The sequence below is a fragment of the Elephas maximus genome, chromosome X, assembly GCF_024166365.1.
Source record: "Elephas maximus indicus isolate mEleMax1 chromosome X, mEleMax1 primary haplotype, whole genome shotgun sequence".
Taxonomy (NCBI): Eukaryota; Metazoa; Chordata; class Mammalia; order Proboscidea; family Elephantidae; genus Elephas; species Elephas maximus.
Window position 1 is genome coordinate 79,048,292 of NC_064846.1, and position 22,655 is coordinate 79,070,946.

Consider the following 22,655-nt stretch of genomic DNA (forward strand, 5'->3'; position numbering starts at 1 on the left):
GTTGATAGTTTGTTGTTGTTAGCTGTCATCAAATTGGTCCCCAACTCATGGCAACCCCATGCACAATGGAAGCAAAACAACGGTCCCATGGCATCCCTGTGATCAGTTATGGATCAGACCATTGTGATCTATATATAGGATGTTCACTGGCTGATTTTTGGAAGTAGATCAGAATTTTAATTTTTTGAGCAATTGTAGTACTGTTTTCCACAATGGTTGCACCATTTCAACATTCCCATCTCCAATGAATAAGGGTTCTGATCTCCCACATCCTCAGCCACATTTGTTATTTTCTGTTTTTTTTTTTTTCACTGCAGTTCTAGCCGGGGTGAGGTGATATCTCAGAGTCAGCAGTTTGAAAACACCAGCTGCTCCTTGGAAACCCTATGGGGCAGTTCTACCCTGCCCCATAGGGTCACTGTCAGAATCGACTAAACAACAATGGGTTTTATTGGCTATATGGTTCCTGGAGATTTTTCCGCAGTCTGTAGGTTGCCTGTTTACTCTTTTGATAAAGTTCTTTGATGAACATAAGTATTTAATTTTTATGAGGTCTCAATTATATATTTTGTCTTCTGCTGCTCATGCATTTTTTGTTGTATTTGGTAGTCTAACATGACAAAAAAAAAAGGCCAATAACTTCACCTCCATATTTTTTTCCCAAGAACTTTATGGTTTTAGGATTAATGTTTTGGTTCTTGATCCATTTTGAATTAGTTCTTTTGTGTGTGATGTGAGATATGGATCTTGCTTCAGTCTTCTACATGTGGAAATTCAGTTTTCTCAGAACCATTTATTGAAGACTGTTCCTTCCCTGTTGAATAAACTTAGCACCCTTCTCAAATCATTGAACATAGATGTATGGATTTATTATTGGGCTCTCAGTTCTTTTCCACTAGCCTATGTGCTATCATTAAACTAGTACCAGGCTGTTTTGATCATTGTAGCTGTATAGTATGGGGTGTGAGGCTTTGTACTTTGTTCTTTTTCTTAAAAATTGCTTTGGCTTTTCGGGGCCTCTTGCCATTCCATATAAAGTTCAGGATTTCCATAAAAAATGCCGTTGGGACTTTGATCACGATTGTGTTGAATCTATAGATTACTTTGGGTAGTATTGGCATTTTCACAACATTAACTCTTCCAATACATGAGCACAGAATGTCTTTCCATTTATTTAGCTCTTTTTTAATCTCTTGCAGCAGCGTTTTATAATTTTCATTGTATAAGTCCTTTACATTTCTGGTTAGGTTTATTTCTAAGTATTTTACACTTTTAGGTGTTATTATAAATGGAATTGCTTTCTTGATTTTATTTTCAGATTTCTCTTAGTTGGTATGTAGAAACCCGACCGGTTTTGTGTGTTGATCTTGTACCCTGCAACTTTTTTACTGAATTCTTGTACTAGTTCTAGAAGCTTTCTTGTGTGTTCTTTTGGTTTTTCTATATATAAGATCATGTCATCTGCACATATAGTTTTTCTTTTTTTCCAATTTGGAAACCTTTTATTTCTCTTGCATACCTTATTGCTCTGATGAGGACTTCCAGGATGATATTGAATAAAAGTAGTGATAGCAGGCATCTTTCTCTCATTCTCATTTTGAAGGGGAAGGCTCTTAGTCTTTCTCCATTGAGTGTAATGTTGGCTGTTGGTATTTCATAAAAAAAAAAAAAAGCCCTTAATCATGTTGAAGAACATCCCTTCTATTCCTTTCTTGTTGAGACTTCTTTTTATCAGGAAAGGGTGTTGGATTTTTATCAAATGCCTTCTCTGCATCTGTTGAGATGATCATGTGGGTTATTTTGTTGTTGTTGTTGTATTAATGTGTTATATTACATTGATATATTTTCTAAGGTTGAACCATCCTTGCATTCCTGGAATAAATCCCACTTGGTCCTGGTGTGTAATTCTTTTAGTATATTATTGAATTCTGTTTGCTAGTATTTTGTTGAGAATTTTTACACCTGTACACATGAAGGCTATAGGTCTGTAGTTGTCTTTTCTTGTGGTGTTTTGTCTGGCGTTGGTGCTAGGATAATGTGACTTCATAGAATGAGTTAGAGAGTATTCCTTCCTTGTCTGTATTTTGGAAGAGTTTGCGCAAGATTGGTGTCAATTCTCTGAACATTTGGTAAAATTTCCCAGTGAATCTGTCTTATCCAAGGATTTTTTTGTTGGGGATTTTGTATAACTGATTAAATCACTTCTCTTATTATGAGCCTGTTAAGATTTTCTACCTCTTTTGTGTTAGTTTATGAAGGTTATGTGTTTCTAGGACTTTGTGCATTTTGTCTTTGTTTTTCAAATTTTTGTAGTATAAACATTCATAGTATTTTGTTATGGTCCTTTTTATTTCTGTTGGATCTGTTGTAATGTCCCCAATTCATGGGTGCAATCCTGGAAGCACTTACTCATCTATGCCAAGAAACATGGAAGACAGCTCTCTGACAACTGACTGGAAGAGGTCCATGTTCGTGTTCATTCCAAGGAAAGGTGATTCAACAGAATGTGGGAATTATCTGACAGTATCATTAATATCATGTGCAAGCAAAATTTGGCTGAAGAAAATTCAATAATGGCTGCAGTTGTACATCAACAGGGAACTATAGAATTCAAGCCATATTCAGAACAGGATGTGGAATGAGGGATATCATTGCTGATTTCCAACGGATCTTAGCTGAAACAGAGAATATCAGAAAAAAGATATTTTTCTTTATTAATTACACAGAGGCATTTGACTACATGGATCATAACAAATTGTGAATAACATTGCAAAGAATGAGCTGTCTGGAACACTTTAATTGTGTTCATGTGCAACGTGTATGTAGATCAAGAGGCAGCCTTGAACAGAACAAGGAGATACTCCACGATTTACACTCAGAAAAGGTGTGTGATAGGGCTGTATCTGTTCACCATACATATTCTATCTGTGTGCTGACCAAATAATATGAAATCTAGGGTAAAGAAGGATGCAGCATCAGGACTGGAGAAAGACTCATTAGCAACTTGCAGTATACAGATGACACAACCTTGCTTGCTGAGAGTGAAGAGGACTTGAAGCACTTATTGATAAGCTCAAGACCACAGCCTGCAGTATGGATTACACCTCAACGTAAAACAAAAATCCTCAAAAGTAGACCAATAAGCGACATCATGATAAACAGAAAAAATACTGAAGTTGTCAAGGATTGTATTTTACTTGGATCAACAATCAATGTCCATGAAAACAGAAGTCAAGGAATCAAATGATGTATTGCATTAGGAAAATCTGTAAAAGATCCCTTTAAAATTTTAAAAAGCAAAGATGTCGCTTCAATGTGCCTGACGCAAGCCATGACATTTAAAAAAAAAAAAAAAAGACAAAAATCAGATTTAATTTGAAGAAAAAAACATCTGAAATTATCTGCAAAAAGAGTTTTGTATTTTCATGATTACATCTGTTGGAAGGGTTGGAGAAAAATAAAAGTCCCATTTAGCTTAAGAACTTGTGAGTTATCTGCAAATCAACTCATTTTAGGAGCGGAAGAATCCATGGTCATTTCTGATTATCAAAATTTGCACAGGTTTCTCTTTCGAATGTATTTTGCATTAAAGAGGCAATTGTAAAAAGTCTCCTTTATTCCACACAGGATAAATCTTTTGTTTCAGCCAACTCTCAGTGGAGAGGCAACTAGTATAACACCATTTCCCTGAACAATTTCTTCTACATCTCCCAATATCATATTTATTACATGATCATGAGCATGTCATCTTCCTTAAGGTTCTCGGTCATTTCACATTTTCACGTAAATACACTCAGCCAGGTTGAGCCTGATGAAATCCAGGGGCTCCCCTATTGTGTTGGTAGTTTGTTGCTGGTCCACATCGTCTGCCATGTTTCAAACCCTCAAGCCATGGTATTTTCAGTTGCCTTACGTGCATGCAAAAGATGGGCAATGAAAAAGGAAGACCGAAGAATTGAAGCGTTTGAATTCTGGTTTTGGAGAATAATATTGAATATGCCATGGACTGCCAGAAGAATGAACAAATCTATGTTGGAGGAAGTATAGCCAGAATGTTCCTTAGAAGAGAGGATGGCAAGACTTCGTCTCATTTACTGTGGACCTGTTATCAGGAGGGATCAATTCCTGGAGGGTATGAACTGCTGACCTTTTGGTTAGCAGTCTGAGCTCTTAATCACTGCGCCACCAGGGCTCCACTGACAGCACTTAATAACACATTTTTTCTTTGTTAGTCTAGCTAATGGTTTGTCAATTTTATTGACCTTTTCAAAGAACTATCTTTTGGTTTTATTGATTTTTCCCTATGGTTTTTGTATTCTCTATTTCTTCTTTGTTCTTGTAGGTCTGTACTTAATTTATTTTTCTTTTTGTAGTTCCTCAAGTTGTAGAGTATGACTATTGATTGAGATCTTTCTTCTTTTTTGATATACATGTTTATTGCTATGAATTTCCCTGTGATGATTGCCTTCACTGTATCCCATTATTTTGGGTGCCTTGTGTTTTCATTTTTGTTTAACTCCTAGAATATTTCTAATTCACTCTTGATTTCTTCCCTGATCCATTGGTTGTTTAATAGTGTGTTATTTAGCATCCACATATTTATATGTTTGCTATTTTTCTTTGTATTATTAATTTTTCATACTATTCCTTTGTATTTGGAGAAGATAATTTTTATCTTTTCAATCTTGTTGAGACTTGTTTCGTTCCTAGCATACGGTCTATCCTGAATAATGTTGTATGTGCACTAGAGAAAAATGTCTATGGTTTTGATTTGGATAGAGACTTCTGTATATGTCTATGAGATCTAATTTTTTTTTTAATGGTATTGTTCAAGCCTTTTATTTCCTTACTGATTTTCTTTCTGGAAGTTCTGTTCATTATTGACAATGGTGTGTTGAAGTCTTCTACTATTGTAGAGTTTTTTATTGTTCCTTTCATTTGTTGGAAACCCTGGTGGCATAGTGGTTAAGTGCTATGGCTGCTAACCAAAGAGTTGGCAGTTTGAATCTGCCAGGCGCTCCTTGGAAACTCTATGGAGCAGTTCTACTCTGTCCTATAGGGTTGCTATGAGCCGGACTCGACTCGACGGCACTGGGTTTGGTTTTGGTTTCATTTGTCAGTATTTGCTTTATATATTTTGGTGCATTCCCCACGTGTTTGTCAGCTTGTCGTACTGTGGGGGCTTGCGTGTTGCTCTGATGCTGGAAGCTATGCCACCAGTATTCAGATACTGGAAGGGTCACCCGTGGAGGACAGGTTTCAGTTGAGCTTCCAGAATAAGACGGACTAGGAAGAAGGACCCGGCAGTCTACTTCTGAAAAGCATTAGCCAGTGAATACCTTACGAATAGCAGTGGAGCATTGTCTGATATAGTACTGGAAGATGAGCCCCCCAGGTTGGAAGGCACTCAAAAGATCACTGGGGAAGAGCTGCCTCCTCAAAGTAGAGTCGACCTTAATGCCGTGGATGGAGTAAAGCTTTCGGGACCTTCATTTGCTGATGTGGCCCAACTCAAAATGAGAAGAAACAGCTGCAAACATCCATTACTAATGGGACCTTGAAATGTACTAAGTATGAATCTAGGAAAATTAGAAATCATCAAAAATGAAATGGAACGCATGAACTGAAATGGACTAGTATTGGCCATTTTGAATCGGGCAATCATAGAGTCTACTATGCTGGGAATGACAGCTTGAAGAGGAATGGTGTTGCATTCAGCGTCAAAAAGAACATTTCAAGATCCATCCTGAAGTACAATGCTGTCAGTGATAGGATAAAATCCATACTCCTACAAGGAAGACCAGTTAATACGACTATTATTCAAATACACGCACCAACCACTAGGGCCAAAGATGAAGAAATAGAAGATTTGTATGAGCTGCTGCAGTCTGAAATTGATTGAACGTGCAATCGAGATGCATTGATAATTACTGGTGATTTTAATGTGAAAGTTGGAAACAAAGAAGGACCAGTAGTTGGAAAATATGGCCTTGGTGATAGAAACAATGCTGGAGATCAAATGATAGAACTTTGCAAGACCAACGACTTCTTCATTGCAAATACCTTCTTTCACCAACATAAACGCTGACTATACACATGGACCTCGCCACATGGAACACATGGAAATCAAGTTGACTACATCTGTGGAAAGAGACAATGGAAAAGCTCAATATCATCAGTCAGAACAAGGCCGGGGGCCGACTGTGGAACAGACCATCAATTGCTCATATGTGAGTTCAAGCTGAAACTGAAGAAAATCAGAGCAAGTCCACAAGAGCCAAAATATGACCTTGAGTATATCCCACCTGAATTTAGAGACTATCTGAAGAACAGATATGATGCATTGAACACTGATGACCGAAGACCAGACGAGTTGTGGAATGACATCAAGGACATCATGCATGAAGAAAGTAAGAGGTCATTGAAAAGACAGGAAAGAAAGAAAAGACCAAGATGGATGTTGAAGGAGACTCTGAAACTTGCTCTCAAATGTTGAGCAGCTAAAGCGAAAGGAAGAATTGATGAAGTAAAAGAACTGAAGATTTCAACGGGCGTCTCGAGAAGACAAAGTAAAGTATTATAATGACATGTACAAAGAACTGGAAATGGAAAACCAAAAGGGAAGAACACGCTCGGTGTTTCTCAAGCTGGAAGAACTGAAGAAAAAAATTTAAGCCTTGAGTTGCAATACTGAAGGATTCTATGGGGAAAATATTAAACAACGCAGGAAGCATCAAAAGAAGATGGAAGGAATACACAGAGTCATTTTACCAAAAATAATTAGTTGATGTTCAACAATTTCAAGAGGTAGCATATGATCCGGATCCAATGGTACTGAAGGAAGAAGTCCAAGCTGCTCTGAAGGCATTGGCAAAAAACAAGACTCCAGGAATTGACGGAATATGAATTAAGATGTTTCAACAAACAGGTGCAGCGCTGGAGGTGCTCACTCGTCTATGCCAAGAAATATGGAAGACAGCTTCCTGGCCAACTGACTGGAAGAGATCCGTATTTATGCCTGTTCCCAAGAAAGACAATCCAACCAAATGTGGAAATTATAGAACAATATCATTAATATCACACGCAAGCAAAATTTTGCTGAAGATCATTCAAAAACGGCTGCAGCACTATATCGACAGGGAACTGCCAGAAATTCAGGCTGGTCTCAGAAGAGGACGTGGAACCAGGGATGTCATTGATGGATCGTGGCTGAAAGCAGAGAATCCAGAAGGATGTTTACCTGTGTTTTATTCACTATGCAAAGGCATTCGACTGTGTGGATCATAGCAAATTATGGATAACATTGCAAAGAATGGCAATTCCCGAACACTTAATTGTGCTCATAAGGAACCTTTACATAGATGGAGAGGCAGTTGTTCGCACAGAACAAGGGGATACTGATTGGTTTAAAGTCAGGAAAGGTGTGCGCCAGGGTTGTATTCTTTCACCATACCTATTCAGTCTGTATGCTGAGCAAATAATCCGAGAAGCTGGACTATATGAAGAATGGGGCATCAGGATTGGAGGAAGAGTCATTAACAACCTGCATTATGCAGATGACACAACCTTGCTTCTGAAAGTGAAGAGGACTTGAAGCACTTACTAATGAAGATCCAAGACCACAGCCTTCAGTATGGATTGCACCTCAACATAAAGAAAACAAAAATCCTCACAACTGGACCAATGAGTAACATCGTGATAAATGGAGAAAAGATTGAAGTTGTCAAGGATTTCATTTTACTTGGATCCACAATCAACAACCATGGAAACAGCAGTCAGGAAATCAAAAGACCCATTGCATTGGGTAAATCTGCCACAAAGGACCTCTCTCAAGCGTTGAAGAGCAAAGATGTCACCTTGAAGACTAAGGTGTGCCTGACCCAAGCCATGGTATTTTCAATCGCATCATATGCTTGGGAAAGCTGGACAATGAATAAGGAAGACAGAAGAAGAATTGATGCCTTTGAATTGTGGTGTCAGTGAAGAATATTGAATATACCATGGACTGCCTGAAAAACGAAGAAATCTGTCTTGGAAGAAGTACAACCAGAATGCTCCTTAGAAGCAAGGATGGCGAGACTGCATCTTACATACTTTAGACATGTTGTCAGGAGGGATCAGTCTCTTGTGAAGGACATCATGCTTGGGAAAGTGCAGAGTCAGCGGAAAAGAGGAACACCCTCAACGAGGTGGATTGATACATTGGCTGCATAGTGGGCTCGAACATAACAATGATTGTGAGGATGGTGCAGGATTGGGCAGTGTTTCGTTCTGTTGTGCATAGGGTCACTATGAGTCAGAATCGACCTGACGGCACCTAACAGCAATGTAAAAACAACATTTTGGTGCATTGATGTTGGGTGCATATATATATTTTTCATTGTTATATTTTCTTGAAGGATTGTCCCTTTTATCAATACAAATGTCCTTCTTCATCTCTTATAATGGATTTTGACTTAAATTCTATTTTGTCTGATAACAGTATAGCCACCCCTGCTCCTTTTTGGTTATTACTTGAGTGGAATATTCTTTTCCACCCTTTAATTTTCAGTTTGTTTGTGCCCCTGGGCCTAATGTGTTTCTCGTAGATAGCATATGGATGGACTATAGTTTCTTGATTCATTTTGATACTCTCCCTCTTTTGCAGGAGAGTTTAATCCATTGACATTTAAGGTAATACTGATAAGAAAGGAGTTACTTCTGTCATTTTATTACTTGTTTTTTTGTGTCTTATAATTCCTTTGTTTTATCTTTCTTAGAATTTTGTTATTATTTGTGATAATTTACTTTCTTGTGCTGAGTCTATTTGGTTTCTTCTTTCTTACCTTTTGTGTATATTTTTAAAATTATTTTCTTAAGAGTTACCATAAAAATTCCATTTCAGACCTTATGTTTACAATTACCTGTTTTTCCTTGATACCAACAATTAGCATATAAACAGCAAGTAACATACAATATTAGCGTCCTTAAATTCTTATCCTAATTCTCTCCTCTGACCTCCCTCTTCTGTTATTGTATCACTTTTCAATCATGTGTTCTGTGTCTGTTTGGATAGTTTTGTACTTATTTATATTATTATACATGTAATGATATGAAGTTTGTAGCACATAACAACTGAGTTTACCTACTAAAAATTCCCTGGAATAGGTCTTTTTGTTTGCCCGTACTATTACCTTTATCTGCAATCATGCCTTTATTTATTTATTTTTAGTTTTCTTCCCTGTGTACTTGATCACGTTTGTCTAATGGTCTTTCCTTTCCATTTGAAGGACACCCTTTAGCAGATTTTGCAAGGCAGATATGGTAGTAACAAACTCCCACAACTTTTGTTTATCTGGGAGTGTCTTTGAGTTTGCCTTTGTTTTTGAAGGATAATTTTGCTGAATAAAGAATTCTTGACAGTTTTTCTATTTCACTGCTTTGTATGTATCTTTCCATTGTCTCTGAACCTCCAATTTTTTTTTAAAGAGTTATAAATAAACGTTAGCAAGTGTATTACGGGGACATGAAGGAATAGAGTGCTGAGTATGATTCGGTTAAAGGTGACTTTTTGGATGTGAAATTTAAACTTTTTCTTAGATAGATTGTTAAAGAATGCAGTTATATTTGGGAATGGGAAACAGTAATACATGGACAGGGAAGACTAGCCCAGAAGAAACATATGGGCCAAGGCATGGAGTTTAGAGTTGATAAATTGGGAGTTAGAGTTGACATGTTGGAAAGTAGAAAAAGATGAGATCAGAAGATAGTAGATAAGGAAAGCGATTTGATTTAGAGACAGGAAGAGGAAGATTTTATGGGGTAGAGTTTAGATTTAATATGAGGAGCTACTGTAAGTTCTTGAGCAATCAATTAGCAGATCCTTACTTCCCAGGACTATCATGGATAAGGCCTTGGATTAGGTGATAAGTAGTCAAGCTCCTCAATGTAAGTAGTGGGTCACGTCTAGGATAAAATATCATGGAGAGATACATGATGCAGGCCGACTGAATGGGAGCCTCTTGTATCAGTCAGCATTATAATGGACTGAGAATGTTAACTCTAGTGGTAACTTGGGAACTGGGGCTTCCGGTAGAGTAGTACACACCAATACTGAAACAAAATATGGCAGGGGAAAATAGAGGAAGAACCTGTTAGACACCACATTGTGATAAGCCAACAAGTTTTTTTTCTGCTTTACTGAAGATAGCTCTGTGAAACCATCAAGTCAAGAATTTCTCTATAATAATAAACTACATTGTTGAGTATTTATTATGTACCAGGCACTATGCCAAGTTCTTTAATCTTCAGAAAAACTTTGTGAGGTAGGTTATATCATCTAGACATAGAGTAAGGATTTCAGCCCAGATCTACTGATTTCTGCAGACTGTGCTCTTAAGCACTGTTGATTGTTTCCAAAATATAATTACCCTGTCTGCCGTAAATTCTCAAAAATATACATGTGACATTGACTCTTAAACCTTGAAATCTTTATTTGTATGTTTCAAATCTTAATTGTTTTTCATATTCTCTTGAAACATTAACAGATGAATGTTTAATGTCTGGGTCGCATAAGGCAAAACACACACTGAGCTTGATGAGAAAAATAGGATAAAGAAATAAAAATTGCCATGCAAAGTTAAAGCAACGTATACATGTACGAGAGTACGATTATCAAAAGTTTGGTGTTGGTTATTATTATAATTTCTCATTAGTCAGGATTTACATGAAGATGTTGAAGAAGCTGGTGCACTGCAGAAAAATCACGCTCCTCTGACATCTGTGAACCCCACAGAAGCTGCAGATTCTGTTTTCCTGCCTAAAGAAGATGAGTCATTAAGCACTGTGAGCTGTGAAATACCTGCAGAACAGCCCCCAAGCAGTAATCCAGAGAGTGCCCCAGAAGTAAATGACGTTGAAGCAGTAGAGGAGAAAGAAAATGATGGTAATGATAAAACGTGTGTGCAGGCAACTTCAGAAAAGGAAACAGGTGAAAATGTGCCTACAGCAGAGAACACTGCAGAGCAACCAAAGAAAAATAGGATTACTTACTCGCAAATTGTTAAAGAAGGCAGGAGATTTAATATTGATTTGGTGTCAAAGGTAAGTACCAATTTTACCAATCTTATCATGGAACAACACTAGCTTTTAATTGATTGAAAATAGCATCTGGGCCCGTAAACCCAATTTTCGTTAGTTTATTTTCTGAAATGTAGAGCATTTGCTTTATAAAGAGATAGTAGCCAGAAGTTTATAATTAAAATATTCCTTAAGTGTAGGTTAAAAGCACATCAATACTATATCCAAACATTCTTTTCTGTTTGAGCCCATAGTCCACCCTAATATTTTCCTAACTGATGGGCACTTTGGATTCCACCAAAAGAGAAATTCTGATGAACCTGTTTACAAATTCTTGTTATTCACAGCCAATCTATTAAATGAACTTTTTAAAAAGTCTTTATATGTAGCAACTGGTTTTGCATATGTATGATGATGAGTGCGAGTGGAGCCCTAGTGGTGCAGTGGTTAGGGCCTGTGGCTGCTAACCAAAAGGTCAGCAGTTCAGATCCACCAGCCGCTCCTTGGAAACCCTATGGGCAGTTCTGCTCTGTCTTATAGGGTCGCTATGAGTCGGAATCAACTGCATGGCAATGGGTTTTACGATGGTGAGTATTGTCTTAGTTATCTAGTGCTGCTGTCACAGAAATATCACAAGTGGGTAGCTTTAACAGAGATATTTTATTTTCTCACAGTTCAGGAGGCTGGAAATCTGAATTCAGGCCTCTGGGTCTAGGGGAAGGCTTTCTCTGTTGGCTCTGGGGGGAGGTCCTTGTCTCTTCAGCTTGTTGCCTGGCTCCTTGGTGATCTTCATGTGGCACGGCATCTTTCCTTTCCCATCTCTGCTTTCTCGCTTGCTTGTTTAATCTCTTTTATATCTCAAAAGAGATTGACTCAAAATACACCCTACAGTAATCATGCCTCATTACTATAACAAAGACAGCTCATTCCCAAATGGGGATTGTAACTGCAGGCATAAAAAATCCATCAGTGTTGAGTCAATTCCAACTCACAGCGGCAGAGTGGAACTGCCTCATAGGACTGTCCCTATAGGACAGAATAGAACTGCCCCATAGGGCTTCCAAGGAGCGCCTGGTGGATGCGAACTGCCAACGTTTTGGCTAGCAGTCGTAGCTCTTATTCACTATGCCACCAGAGTTTCCAACCACAGGCATAGAGGTTAGGATTTACAACACATATTTGGGGTGGGGGGACACGATTCAATCCATAACAAGTATTCTAAATAAACCAATGTGTTTTTTAAAATCATGTGTTAAGCTTTGAGGGCTGTGGAGATTAATAGTGATAGGGTCAGGGAGTCTGGGAAGAGTGCTAGTGTCTTAGGTGATGTTTGCATCCTTAACTTTAGTGTTAGGTCATTGTGATTTCAGAGATCCATGGGTTTGGGTCTTAGGAGGGTAAAACGTTGCAATGGGTTTATGGGAAGCAAGGCTTTTAGTACACAAAAGAATAGAAAACTAGTAAGATAAAGATCAATGACCATAAAAGGCTAAGATAAAGGATATGTAAAAGTAGAGAAAAACAGAAACCAAATCCTGTAAGTTGGAGGGCTGTGAGAAACTGAAAAGAAGTAGAAATGGGTAGGGAATGACATCCACTTTTTCTTAAAACACCGTTTTTCAATTTGTGTGTTCTCTTAATTAAAGTTCCAAGCGGTAGGGTAAAAGGAGGGAATGATTCATTCCCCTCACACATACCTGATACAGTCCTCTGTCCTTATACTGTGTTCCCTTTGTACTTGATGGCTGACAGTATGAATATCTTTCTACTATCCATTGCTTTTTTCTGTTTCATACTTCTCTGCATCTGATTCTGTCTTGGTCTGAACTGGCTGTTGTCTTGGTCTACTTCATATTTCTGCACCATCTACCCCACCTTCTCCATCTACTTTGACCCTGGCATACTTTGAAATATGACTTTCTTTCCACATTACATTGACTCCTGGTCGCTGATTGGAAGTTTAATCATAGCTCTCTAGTCTTTTGTTCTTGTGAGCAGTGCTCAATGAAATAAGTTAGAAAACAAAAACAAAAAACCGAAGTAGTCAAGTAATAAATGGGTTTTGTTCTGAAAATTTTATTTTGGATTAGTTGCATGGAATTTGGAATGCCTTATCTGAAGAAACAGTGATATAAATGGTCATTAGAATCAAGGCTAGCTCATAAAAGTCTGTATAACACTTACGGTAGCTAAGATACAGAATATATCTTATAAAGGAAAATGCGAGAAGATGGTACTGTTTCAGTTTTAGAAATTACTGTAGAAAATTATTCAGTTGCATAAGAACGTGAATGCTGGTGGTAGAGGAAAAGTTTAATTAGAAGCTGAGACACTGGAAGAGGTTCTGAAGAAGATTTATGAGTATTTCCATGGGGTTGGGTGGTCAATAATACTGATTCTCTTAGAATAAGTTAAAAATAAGTGTCCAGAGGAGTCTAGGCAGTTGTACTTTGTCCTGTAAATTTTCCGTGAATACATATATTTAAAAAAATAACCAATAATCATTTACTGTACTCATTCTATAAAGGCACGAGAATCTAAAGAACTTATAGGCATAGGAGTACAAGATGTTTATTACCATTTTTAATGCTAGTCATTATTGAACATTTATTGTCCATTGAGTGGAAAGCGGTATATCCCTTGGTATTGGGCCAATCTCTCACTCCTTCTTGGAAATTTCATCTTTTCTCTTACTTGCAGTTTTATACCTAAGTTTAGGATGATTGCCAAACTTCTGTCTCAAGCACTAAGTCTTTTCTAAAGTCCAGTTTGATACCTGCAAACTGCTTGACATTTCCAAGTGTGTTTCATCTCAAGTCATCACTGAATAACTAACAAGTACAGTAGTACTTTACAATTTACAAAACACATCCACGTATATAGCCTTTTAAAAAGTAATCTTACAACTTACGGTAGGTTAGTTGAATAAAATATTTTATAGTATAAGACTCCTACTCTAACACAGAAGATGATTAATTATATAGTTCTTACAGACAAGTCTTACAGAACATTTCTAAGAAAGTTCATACCCTTAGTATAGGAATCAACATGCCAAGTGAAGTAATTTCTTGATTATTAAATCTAGTTTCCATTATTTTAATCAAATTGAAGTATTTTTTAGCCTCTTAAAAAAAAGTTTTTTTTTTTTCCTGTGAAATTGTTGTAGTGGATCACTTAGAGAGTGGTAAAAAAAAGAGGCTTAGGTTTAAATATGCCAAGCGTTTGTTATTTTTAGGCTTCAGAAACAAAATTCTAGCATAGTTTTAATTGAAATTTGTTTTCATTCCTCTGTGATATCTCTAATGTATTATTTTTTAAGCAGGCAATTTGAATCTTAAGCTTTATTAGATCATATTAAATGAAAATACACTTGAGAATTTGATATATTAATATTTATAAAATTTCTGTGTCTACCGAGGGGCCCTTGAATTTCAAGTATTAGTCTTTTCAAGCAAATAAGGTATTTGAAGTAACTTAAAAATTATAGTTAGGTTTTTTTAATTAAGACTCTCGACAATACATTCTTATAAACATGGGCTACATGGGTTGTGCAGTGTGTTAAGCAGAAGATAATTAAGTAACATGCCTTATTTAGTCAGAGTAATTGGATTAGTTTAAAAAATGTGATGTCAATTTTGTTTGTTCTGCACAATGCTGAACTAATGTAATAGTTTATAAAAATTCACTTAACTGATACTGATTTACAGCAAGTCCTTACTGACCTCTTAGATGCTCAGACTAATGGTTTAGATTGATTTTTGAGCTTCCCTTTTTCTTTGCAGTAAAGCTAATTACATTCTTGTCTTTTCCTCCCTTATTGTATATGTAACATTTACATTTTTAACATTTATCGAGTTATAGACAAGTAAAAGTATCTGGGTATATGAGCTACCCAAATCCTGTTACAGTGTCCACATGGTTAAGTTAAAAAGTGCTAGGTAACACTATGGAAATTATTGTTTTTGTCTCTCTGATATTGGTTAGGAGAGATGTTGAAAGATTAAATCAACTCCTCACATACATGTTGGCAATAATCATCACCCTCACTATTTGAGAGAGACATATCTCATATAAATCTAGACTGCAAGATTACAGAAAGACTTTAAAATCTGATTGTTTCAGTGGAAATGTATCACAAACCTTTTTCTTTCTTTTTGAAGGAGTGGAATCTAGGAGAACAGTTTTTTTCTTAATAACCATCTGGCCTTATCTGGTCTACAGTCCCTTATCTAAAACCCTTGGGGCCTAGAGTGTTTTGTAATTCAGATTATGTGTATCATGTAACATTTTCAGCAGGGTTTGAGGAAGCACTCTACAGCCAAACACATTAATATTTCCATGGTGAAATATGTGAATATTCATATTAAATGGAATAAACAAAGACAGAAGAGCTTTACATCATTTTGGGTCAGGTTTTGCTGCCAAGCAGGTTATGAAAAAAGCTTTTGGATTCCAGAGCCTTCTGGATTTTGAATTTCAGATAATCAATTGTGAACCCGTAATCAGTATTTGTTACGTATTATAATATTTGTAGCTATAACGCTTTTTAAAAATAATTAAAAATATGACGATTATATAACTATATTTAGCATTTATCACTTTTTTCCTCTATTTTGTTTTATTTCATTCTCTAAAATATTTTGTTTGTACAGCTGCTGTATTCTCGAGGATTGCTAATTGAACTTCTAATCAAATCAAATGTTAGTCGGTATGCAGAGTTCAAAAATGTTACCAGGATTCTTGCATTTCGAGATGGAAGAGTGGAACAGGTATTGTAACTGGGTATGAGCGTAAGCTATTTTGGTTCATTTTGGAAGGATAAGTAAATAAGATTGTTTTCCTGGTAAAGCACTAAATTCCAATTCTGGATGGTAATTTACAAATAGAAATGGTAAGGCATTGCTCAGACAGAAAGGATCCATCAGTTAAAATTTGTAGTGTTAATTTTCTCATGAGTTATGCAGCAGCTTGATGTTAGTGTTGAGAAAGCAATAGTTTCAGGCAGTATTGCTAGACTTGAGCTGTCATTCGTTCCCAGTTTGGGGGAGGGTGGGTGCATGCCATGGGCCTTTTAATGATAAGAGGAGCAACTTGGCAGAATTAAGTAAGAGAGTGCACAATTTAATTAGCTCTGAAGTCAACAGAGATGCCATTAGAACTGATTGAAGGTAACATGAAACAGCCTGACTAGAATAGAGATAATAGTCCTATTATATTTTAAGGAAAAAAATGTTATTTAGAATACTTGTATTACTAGGAAGCAGTTTCTTAACTTAAAATGATAATATTTTTCAGGTTCCTTGTTCCAGAGCAGATGTCTTTAATAGCAAGCAACTTACCATGGTAGAAAAGCGAATGCTAATGAAATTTCTTACATTTTGTATGGATTATGAGGAACACCCTGATGAATATAAAGGTATTGCTATTTCATTAACTTCTGTTCACCAATTATTTGAGCTTTCTTATTATTTTAGTACACCCACTCTTCACTTATCAACATGGTTAAGTTCCAAAGAACAGGTCATTATGTGAAAATTGGCATTACGCGCAGCTGGATGATGACCACATCACAGAGTATGACTACATGACGTAACTGCCAAATTACATAATTACATAACTGCCAAACCACTAAGAATCATGGCCCAGCCAAGTTGACACATAACCTTAACCATCACAGCCAGCATTACTCTCGCCTCGTACCTCGACATTGGTTACTGCCAGATGTATAGTAGATTCTTTCCTATTATAAGTGCGAATTGTCAGGTAACAAGATAGTTGATAAGTGAGGAGTAGATGTATGATTACTCTGATTTAGTGAGCCACTTATTACTCTTTAAAATACATTCTAACTCTGTGCTCTCCAGTATCTTAGCGATTAGCCACATGTAGCTATTACAATTTAAGTATAATAAATAAGAAATTCACCTCCTCAGCCACACTAGTATATTTAAAGTGTTCAATATCTATACATGGCTAGTGACTACTACATAACTACATTGGACAGTGCAGATGTAGAACATTTTCATCATCACAGAAATGCTGTGTTGTTGTTGTTATGTATTGTAGAGGCAGTTCCGACTCATAGTGACCCCATGCACAACTGAATGACACACTGCCTGGTTCTGCACCATCCTCAAAATTGTTGCTATGCTTGAGCCCATTGTTGCAGCCACTGTCAATCTATCTCGTTGAGGGTCTTCCTCTTTTTCGCTGACCATCTACTTTACCAGGCATGATGTTCTTGTCCAAGGACTGATCCCTCCTGACAGCATGTCCAAAATATGTGAGATGCAGTCTTGCCATCCTTGTTTCCAAGGAGCATTCTGCTTGTACTTCTTCCAAGACAGGTTTGTTTGTTCTTTTGGCAGTCCATGGTATATTCAACATTCTTCTCCAATGCCACAATTCAAAGGCATCAATTCTTTGGTCTTCCTTATTCACTGTCCAGCTTTCACATGCATATAGAGTGATTGAAAACACCATGGCTTGGGTCAGGCGCACCTTAGTCCTCAAGGTGACATCTTTGCTTTTTAACACTTTAAAGAGATCTCTTGCAGCCAATTTGCCCAAGGCAATGCATCCCTTGATTTCTTGACTGCTGCTTCCATGGGTGTTGATTGTGGATCCAAGTAAAATGAAATCCTTGACAACTTCAATCTTTTCTCCATGATGTTGCTTATTAGTCCCATTGTGAGGATTTACGTTTTTTTTTATGTTGAGGTGTAATCCATACTGAAGGCTGTGGTCTTTGATCTTCATTAGTAAGTGCTTCAAGTCCTCTTTACTTTCAACAAGCAAGGTTGTGTCATCTGCATAACGCAGGTTGTTAATGAGTCTTCCTCCAATCCTGATGCCCCGTTCTTCTTCATATAGTCCAGCTTCTTGGATTCTTTGCTCAACATACAGATTGAATAGGTATGGTGAAAGGATACAACCCTGACGTATACCTTTCCTGACTTTAAATCACACAGTATCCCCTTGTTCTGTCCGAACAACTGCCTATTGATCTATGTAAAGGTTCCTCATGGGCACAATTAAGTGTTCTGAAATTCCCATTCTTTGCAATGTTATCCATAATTTGTTATGATCCACACAGTTGAATGCCTTTGCATACTCAATAAAACACAGAAAAACATCTTTCTGGTATTTTCTGCTTTCAGCCAGGACCCATCTGACATCAGCAGTGATATCCTTGGTTTTACATCCTCTTCTAAATCCGGCCTAAATTTCTGGCAGTTCCCTGTTGATATACTGCTGCAGCTGCTTTTGAATAATCTTCAGCAAAATTTTGCTTGCATGTGATAATAATATTGTTCAATTTTTCCGCATTCGGTTGGATCACCTTTCTTGGGAATAGGCATAAACATCGATCTTTTCCTGTCAGTTGGCCAGGTAGCTGTCTTCCAAATTTCTTGGCATAGATGAGTGAGCACTTCCAGTGCTTCATCCATTTGTTGAAACATCTCAGTGGGTATTCCATCAATTTCCGGAGCCTTGTTTTTTGCCGGTGCCTTCAGTGCACCTTGGACTTCTTCCTTCAGTACCATTGGTTCCTGATCATGTGTTACGTCCTGAAATGGCTGAATGTCAGCCAGTTCTTGTTCTTTTTGGTACAGTGACTCTGTGTATTCCTTCCATCTTCTTTTGATGCTTCCTGTGTCGTTTAATATTTTCCTTTTAGAATCCTTCAGTATTGCAACTCGAGGCTTGACTTTTTCCTTCAGATCTTTCAGCTGAGAAATGCTGAGCATGCTGTTTCCTTTTGGTTTTCTGTCTTCACCTCTTTGCACATGTCATCCTAATACTTTACTTTGTCTCCTTGAGCTGCCCTTTGAAATCTTCTGTTCAGCTCTTTTACTTCGTCAAATGCTGTGCTAGATGTTAATTTTTATTCTTGCCAGTTAAATACTACTGTGAACTGCTTCTTCATAGGCAATACTCCCCTTTTCATCATTCTATTAGTTTTTCTTCCCCATAATTAAAAAAAAATACATGTTTCTTCATCTTTCCATGGTTACTTTGGCTTGGAATCTTGAACTATTCATTTTGCTAATAAAAAATAAAAGAGGCTAGATGGTATACTGGAAAAAAAATCACTGGGTTAGAAGAGGGATTGTGTCTAGTCTTAACTTTGATTCATCTCACTGTGCAATATGGGGCCAATTACTTCACAGTTTTTTGAAAATTGAATATACTACTTTAGTATCAGAGTTATACACTTTAAGTGTATTGGGCTTGAAAAGTTATACAAAATCAGTATATACTATTGACAATTTATAAAGTTATAATGAGAATTGCAGCAGTATTTTTAACTAGATGGAATAATAACAATCCATTTCTTGCACTTAAAGTTACCATCGAGTTGATTCCAACTCATGGTGACTCCATATGTGCAGAGTAGAATTGCTGCATAAGGTTTTCAAGGCTATGGCCTTTCAGAAGCAGATTGCCAGCTTGTCTTTTCAGGCGCCTCTGGGTGGGTTCCAGTCTCTAGCCTTTTGGCTAATAGATTTAGCGCTTAACTGCTTGTGCCCCCAAGGAGTCTCCTTCGAGTCCACTGAAACCAAACCAAACCCATTGCCATAGTCGATTCCGACTCATAGCAACCCTATAGGACAGAGTAGAACTGCCCCATAGAGTTTCCAAGGAGTGCTTGGTGGATTCGAACTGCCGACCTCTTGGTTAGCAGCCATAGCACTTAACCACTACACCACCAGGGTTTCCTCAAGTCCACTAAATAGTGTCAAATTATTCTCCAAGTAGCTGTATAAACTTAAATTCTCTCAGTAATTTTTATAATTATTATTCATTTATATACATTATTTTCATAAAGCTTTTGTCTTTTGTCATGGAATTTTATTTACTGTTACTAATAGTCCAGTTATGTTTTTTTTCCTCTTCTAAATTTAAAGGAATAATTTCTAGGGGGTCGCTAATGTTAAGACTGATTCTACTAGCTACAAAGAAATTAGTTTCATTACTTTTTACTCATAGCCATTATTCTTAGTTTTAGTAATATATATATTTAAATATCAAGTCTTACTCGACCATTATTTTCACCACGAAATTCCTCTTTTGTCATAATTATTTAATACTCAAATGCAATTATTGATATTGTTATACAGTTTTGATGATAAAGTGAGATTATTGCCAATCATGGAAACCCAGCGTGTTATTTAATGCTTTTCTATTTTTTTTAGTAAAATAGTTAACAAAGATCCATCATTTAAAGCTTAAAATCATTGAAGTAGGATAAGTGAGATTGTTTATAGTTTTTGTTCGATATCACAATCAAGTCTCTTGCCAAAAGTAATATTATGACTCATATCCTTTGTGAAGGTGATTTAAACAGACTTTATCTCATTTTTTGTGGTGTAGTTTTAAATAAAAGTTTAATTCTGGTTTTGATTGATACATTTTCATTCTTTTCATAGCTTATGAGGAGATGACATTTTCTGAATATTTAAAAACTCAAAAATTAACCCCCAACCTCCAGTATTTTGTCCTGCATTCAATTGCAATGACATCAGAGGCAACCAGCACTACCATAGATGGTCTCAAAGCTACCAAAAACTTCCTTCGTTGTCTTGGGCGATATGGCAACACTCCATTTTTGTTTCCTTTATATGGCCAAGGAGAACTTCCTCAGTGTTTCTGCAGGTAAGTTTGGCATTGGTTCTCTTGTCTCTTCTAAAGGTAATACTTGAATAAGAGGTGAAAATTAGAAAGTAACAAATGAGACCTAGTCAAGATTTAGTATATGAAACATATGCTTGTTCTACTTTTTTATAATCTATCTTTTTATCTGCCTGCCTGCCTGCCTGACTTCTTACCTAAATGATACATTGTTTTGTCTGTCTTTGAGCTTTGTAAAAATAGAGTAACACTGTAAATTCCTTTTTCATTCAGTATTGCATTTCAAAGAGCCATGTTTGTTTATAATTGTAGCTTATTTATTTTCATTGATAGATAGTATTTCATTACAGATATACCAGTTTATTTTCCCATTTTTCTGTTGATGGTCACTTAGAATGTTTTCAGCTTTTTGCTCTTGTGAGCATCCTTGTGCATGTTTCAAAATATACATGTTCAAGAGTTTCTCTAGGATATATATTTTTAGGAGTGGAATTTCAGAGTGATGGAGGATATGGATGTTCAGCAACTTTGTAAGATAGTACCCAGTTGTTTCTCCAGAGGTTTATATCAGTTTACATCCCACAGCAGTATAAGCTTTGTTAAAAAAATTATATAGCTATAGGGTCCCCATAGCTCTACATCTGTGCCAGCATTTGGTATTCTTTCATCAGTCTTACTCACATAAAATATTATCTCATTATATTTTTATTTCCCTGGTTATTTTTGAGATTGAACGTCTTCGTGTATGTTTAGTAGTCATTCATGTTTTCTCTTCTAGAAAACATCTGTTCATGTCATTTGCACATTTGTCTATTGGGTTATTATCTTTTTCTTACTGATTGGTAGAGTTTTTTTAATATATATTCTGAATACTTATCTTTTCTCAGTTTTATGTGTTACATATATCTTTTCCTGTTTTGTGGCTTATCTCTTTACTTGTCTCATGGTATTTATGATACATGGAGGTTATTAAGATTACCAGAAAAAGAACAAACCCGTTGTCATCAAGTCTATTCAGACTCATAGTGATCCTATGGGACAGAGTAGAACTGCCCCATAGGGTTTCCATAGGGTCACTATGAGTTGGGATCGACTCAATGGAAACAAGTTTGGTTTGGTTTCCAGGGAGCAACTGATGGATTCAAACTGCTGACCTTTTAGTTAGCAGCCTGACCTCTTAACCACTGCACCACCACAGTGAAATTGAGCAATCTTTTATTTTTGTAATTAGCTTTTTTTTTTTTTTTTATAGAATAGTAGTTACATGGACTATAGAGCTGGACTAACTGGATTAAAATCCTGGTTTTAACATTTACTAGCCATTTAACCTTGGGCAAATTATACAACTTTTCTATTATGTTTTCAAAGAATGAACTTTTGAGGGTTTTGATACTCTTTATTATATTTTTGTGTCTTAGTTCATTAATTTTTGGTGTTTATCATCTCCTTTATTTTGCTTCTTGCTGTCTTACCCAGCTCATCCCCTGCCCCTCACCCTCACCAATTCTTAGGCTGAAACTCAATGAGTTTCCTATTCATCGTTTCTTGTTTTCTGATTTAAGCATTTAAGTTTAAAAAGTTCTAACTGTTGCTCTGCATCGTACACATTTTATTATGTAGTATTTTCATTATCTTTTCACTCTTAAGTATTTTAATTTCCATTATGATTTCTTCATCGACCCATGAGTTATTATGAAGTATTTTTAAATAGCTAATTTGGTTGATTCTTCTGCTAACATCTAGTTAAATTGCATTGTGGTTAAAAAAAAGTTTTACGGTACTGATTCTTTGAACTTTGTTGACATATACTTTACGGCCTAGTATATCATCAATTTTTGTAAATTTTCCATGTGTGCTCAATAAGAATCTGTTTATCTGGCTGTTGGGTACAGGGTTCTCTAATTGTTGAAGTCCAGTAAATCCAAGTTCAAATTATAATTTTCAAACTTTTGTTGAGTTTT

At 36.5% G+C, this 22,655-nt stretch overlaps 1 protein-coding gene across 3 annotated transcripts in view; it reads left to right on the forward strand.

Moving 5' to 3' along the window:
• CHM (CHM Rab escort protein) overlaps positions 1-22,655 on the forward strand; it is a 224,859-nt gene that overhangs the window by 81,878 nt on the left and 120,326 nt on the right. For all 3 annotated transcript variants that reach the window (XM_049873274.1, XM_049873273.1, XM_049873275.1), the window contains exons 5-8: positions 10,695-11,082; positions 15,711-15,827; positions 16,354-16,474; positions 20,493-20,718. In XM_049873274.1, coding sequence (XP_049729231.1) covers positions 10,695-11,082; positions 15,711-15,827; positions 16,354-16,474; positions 20,493-20,718 — 852 coding nt within the window. The remainder of the gene's footprint in view (positions 1-10,694; positions 11,083-15,710; positions 15,828-16,353; positions 16,475-20,492; positions 20,719-22,655) is intronic.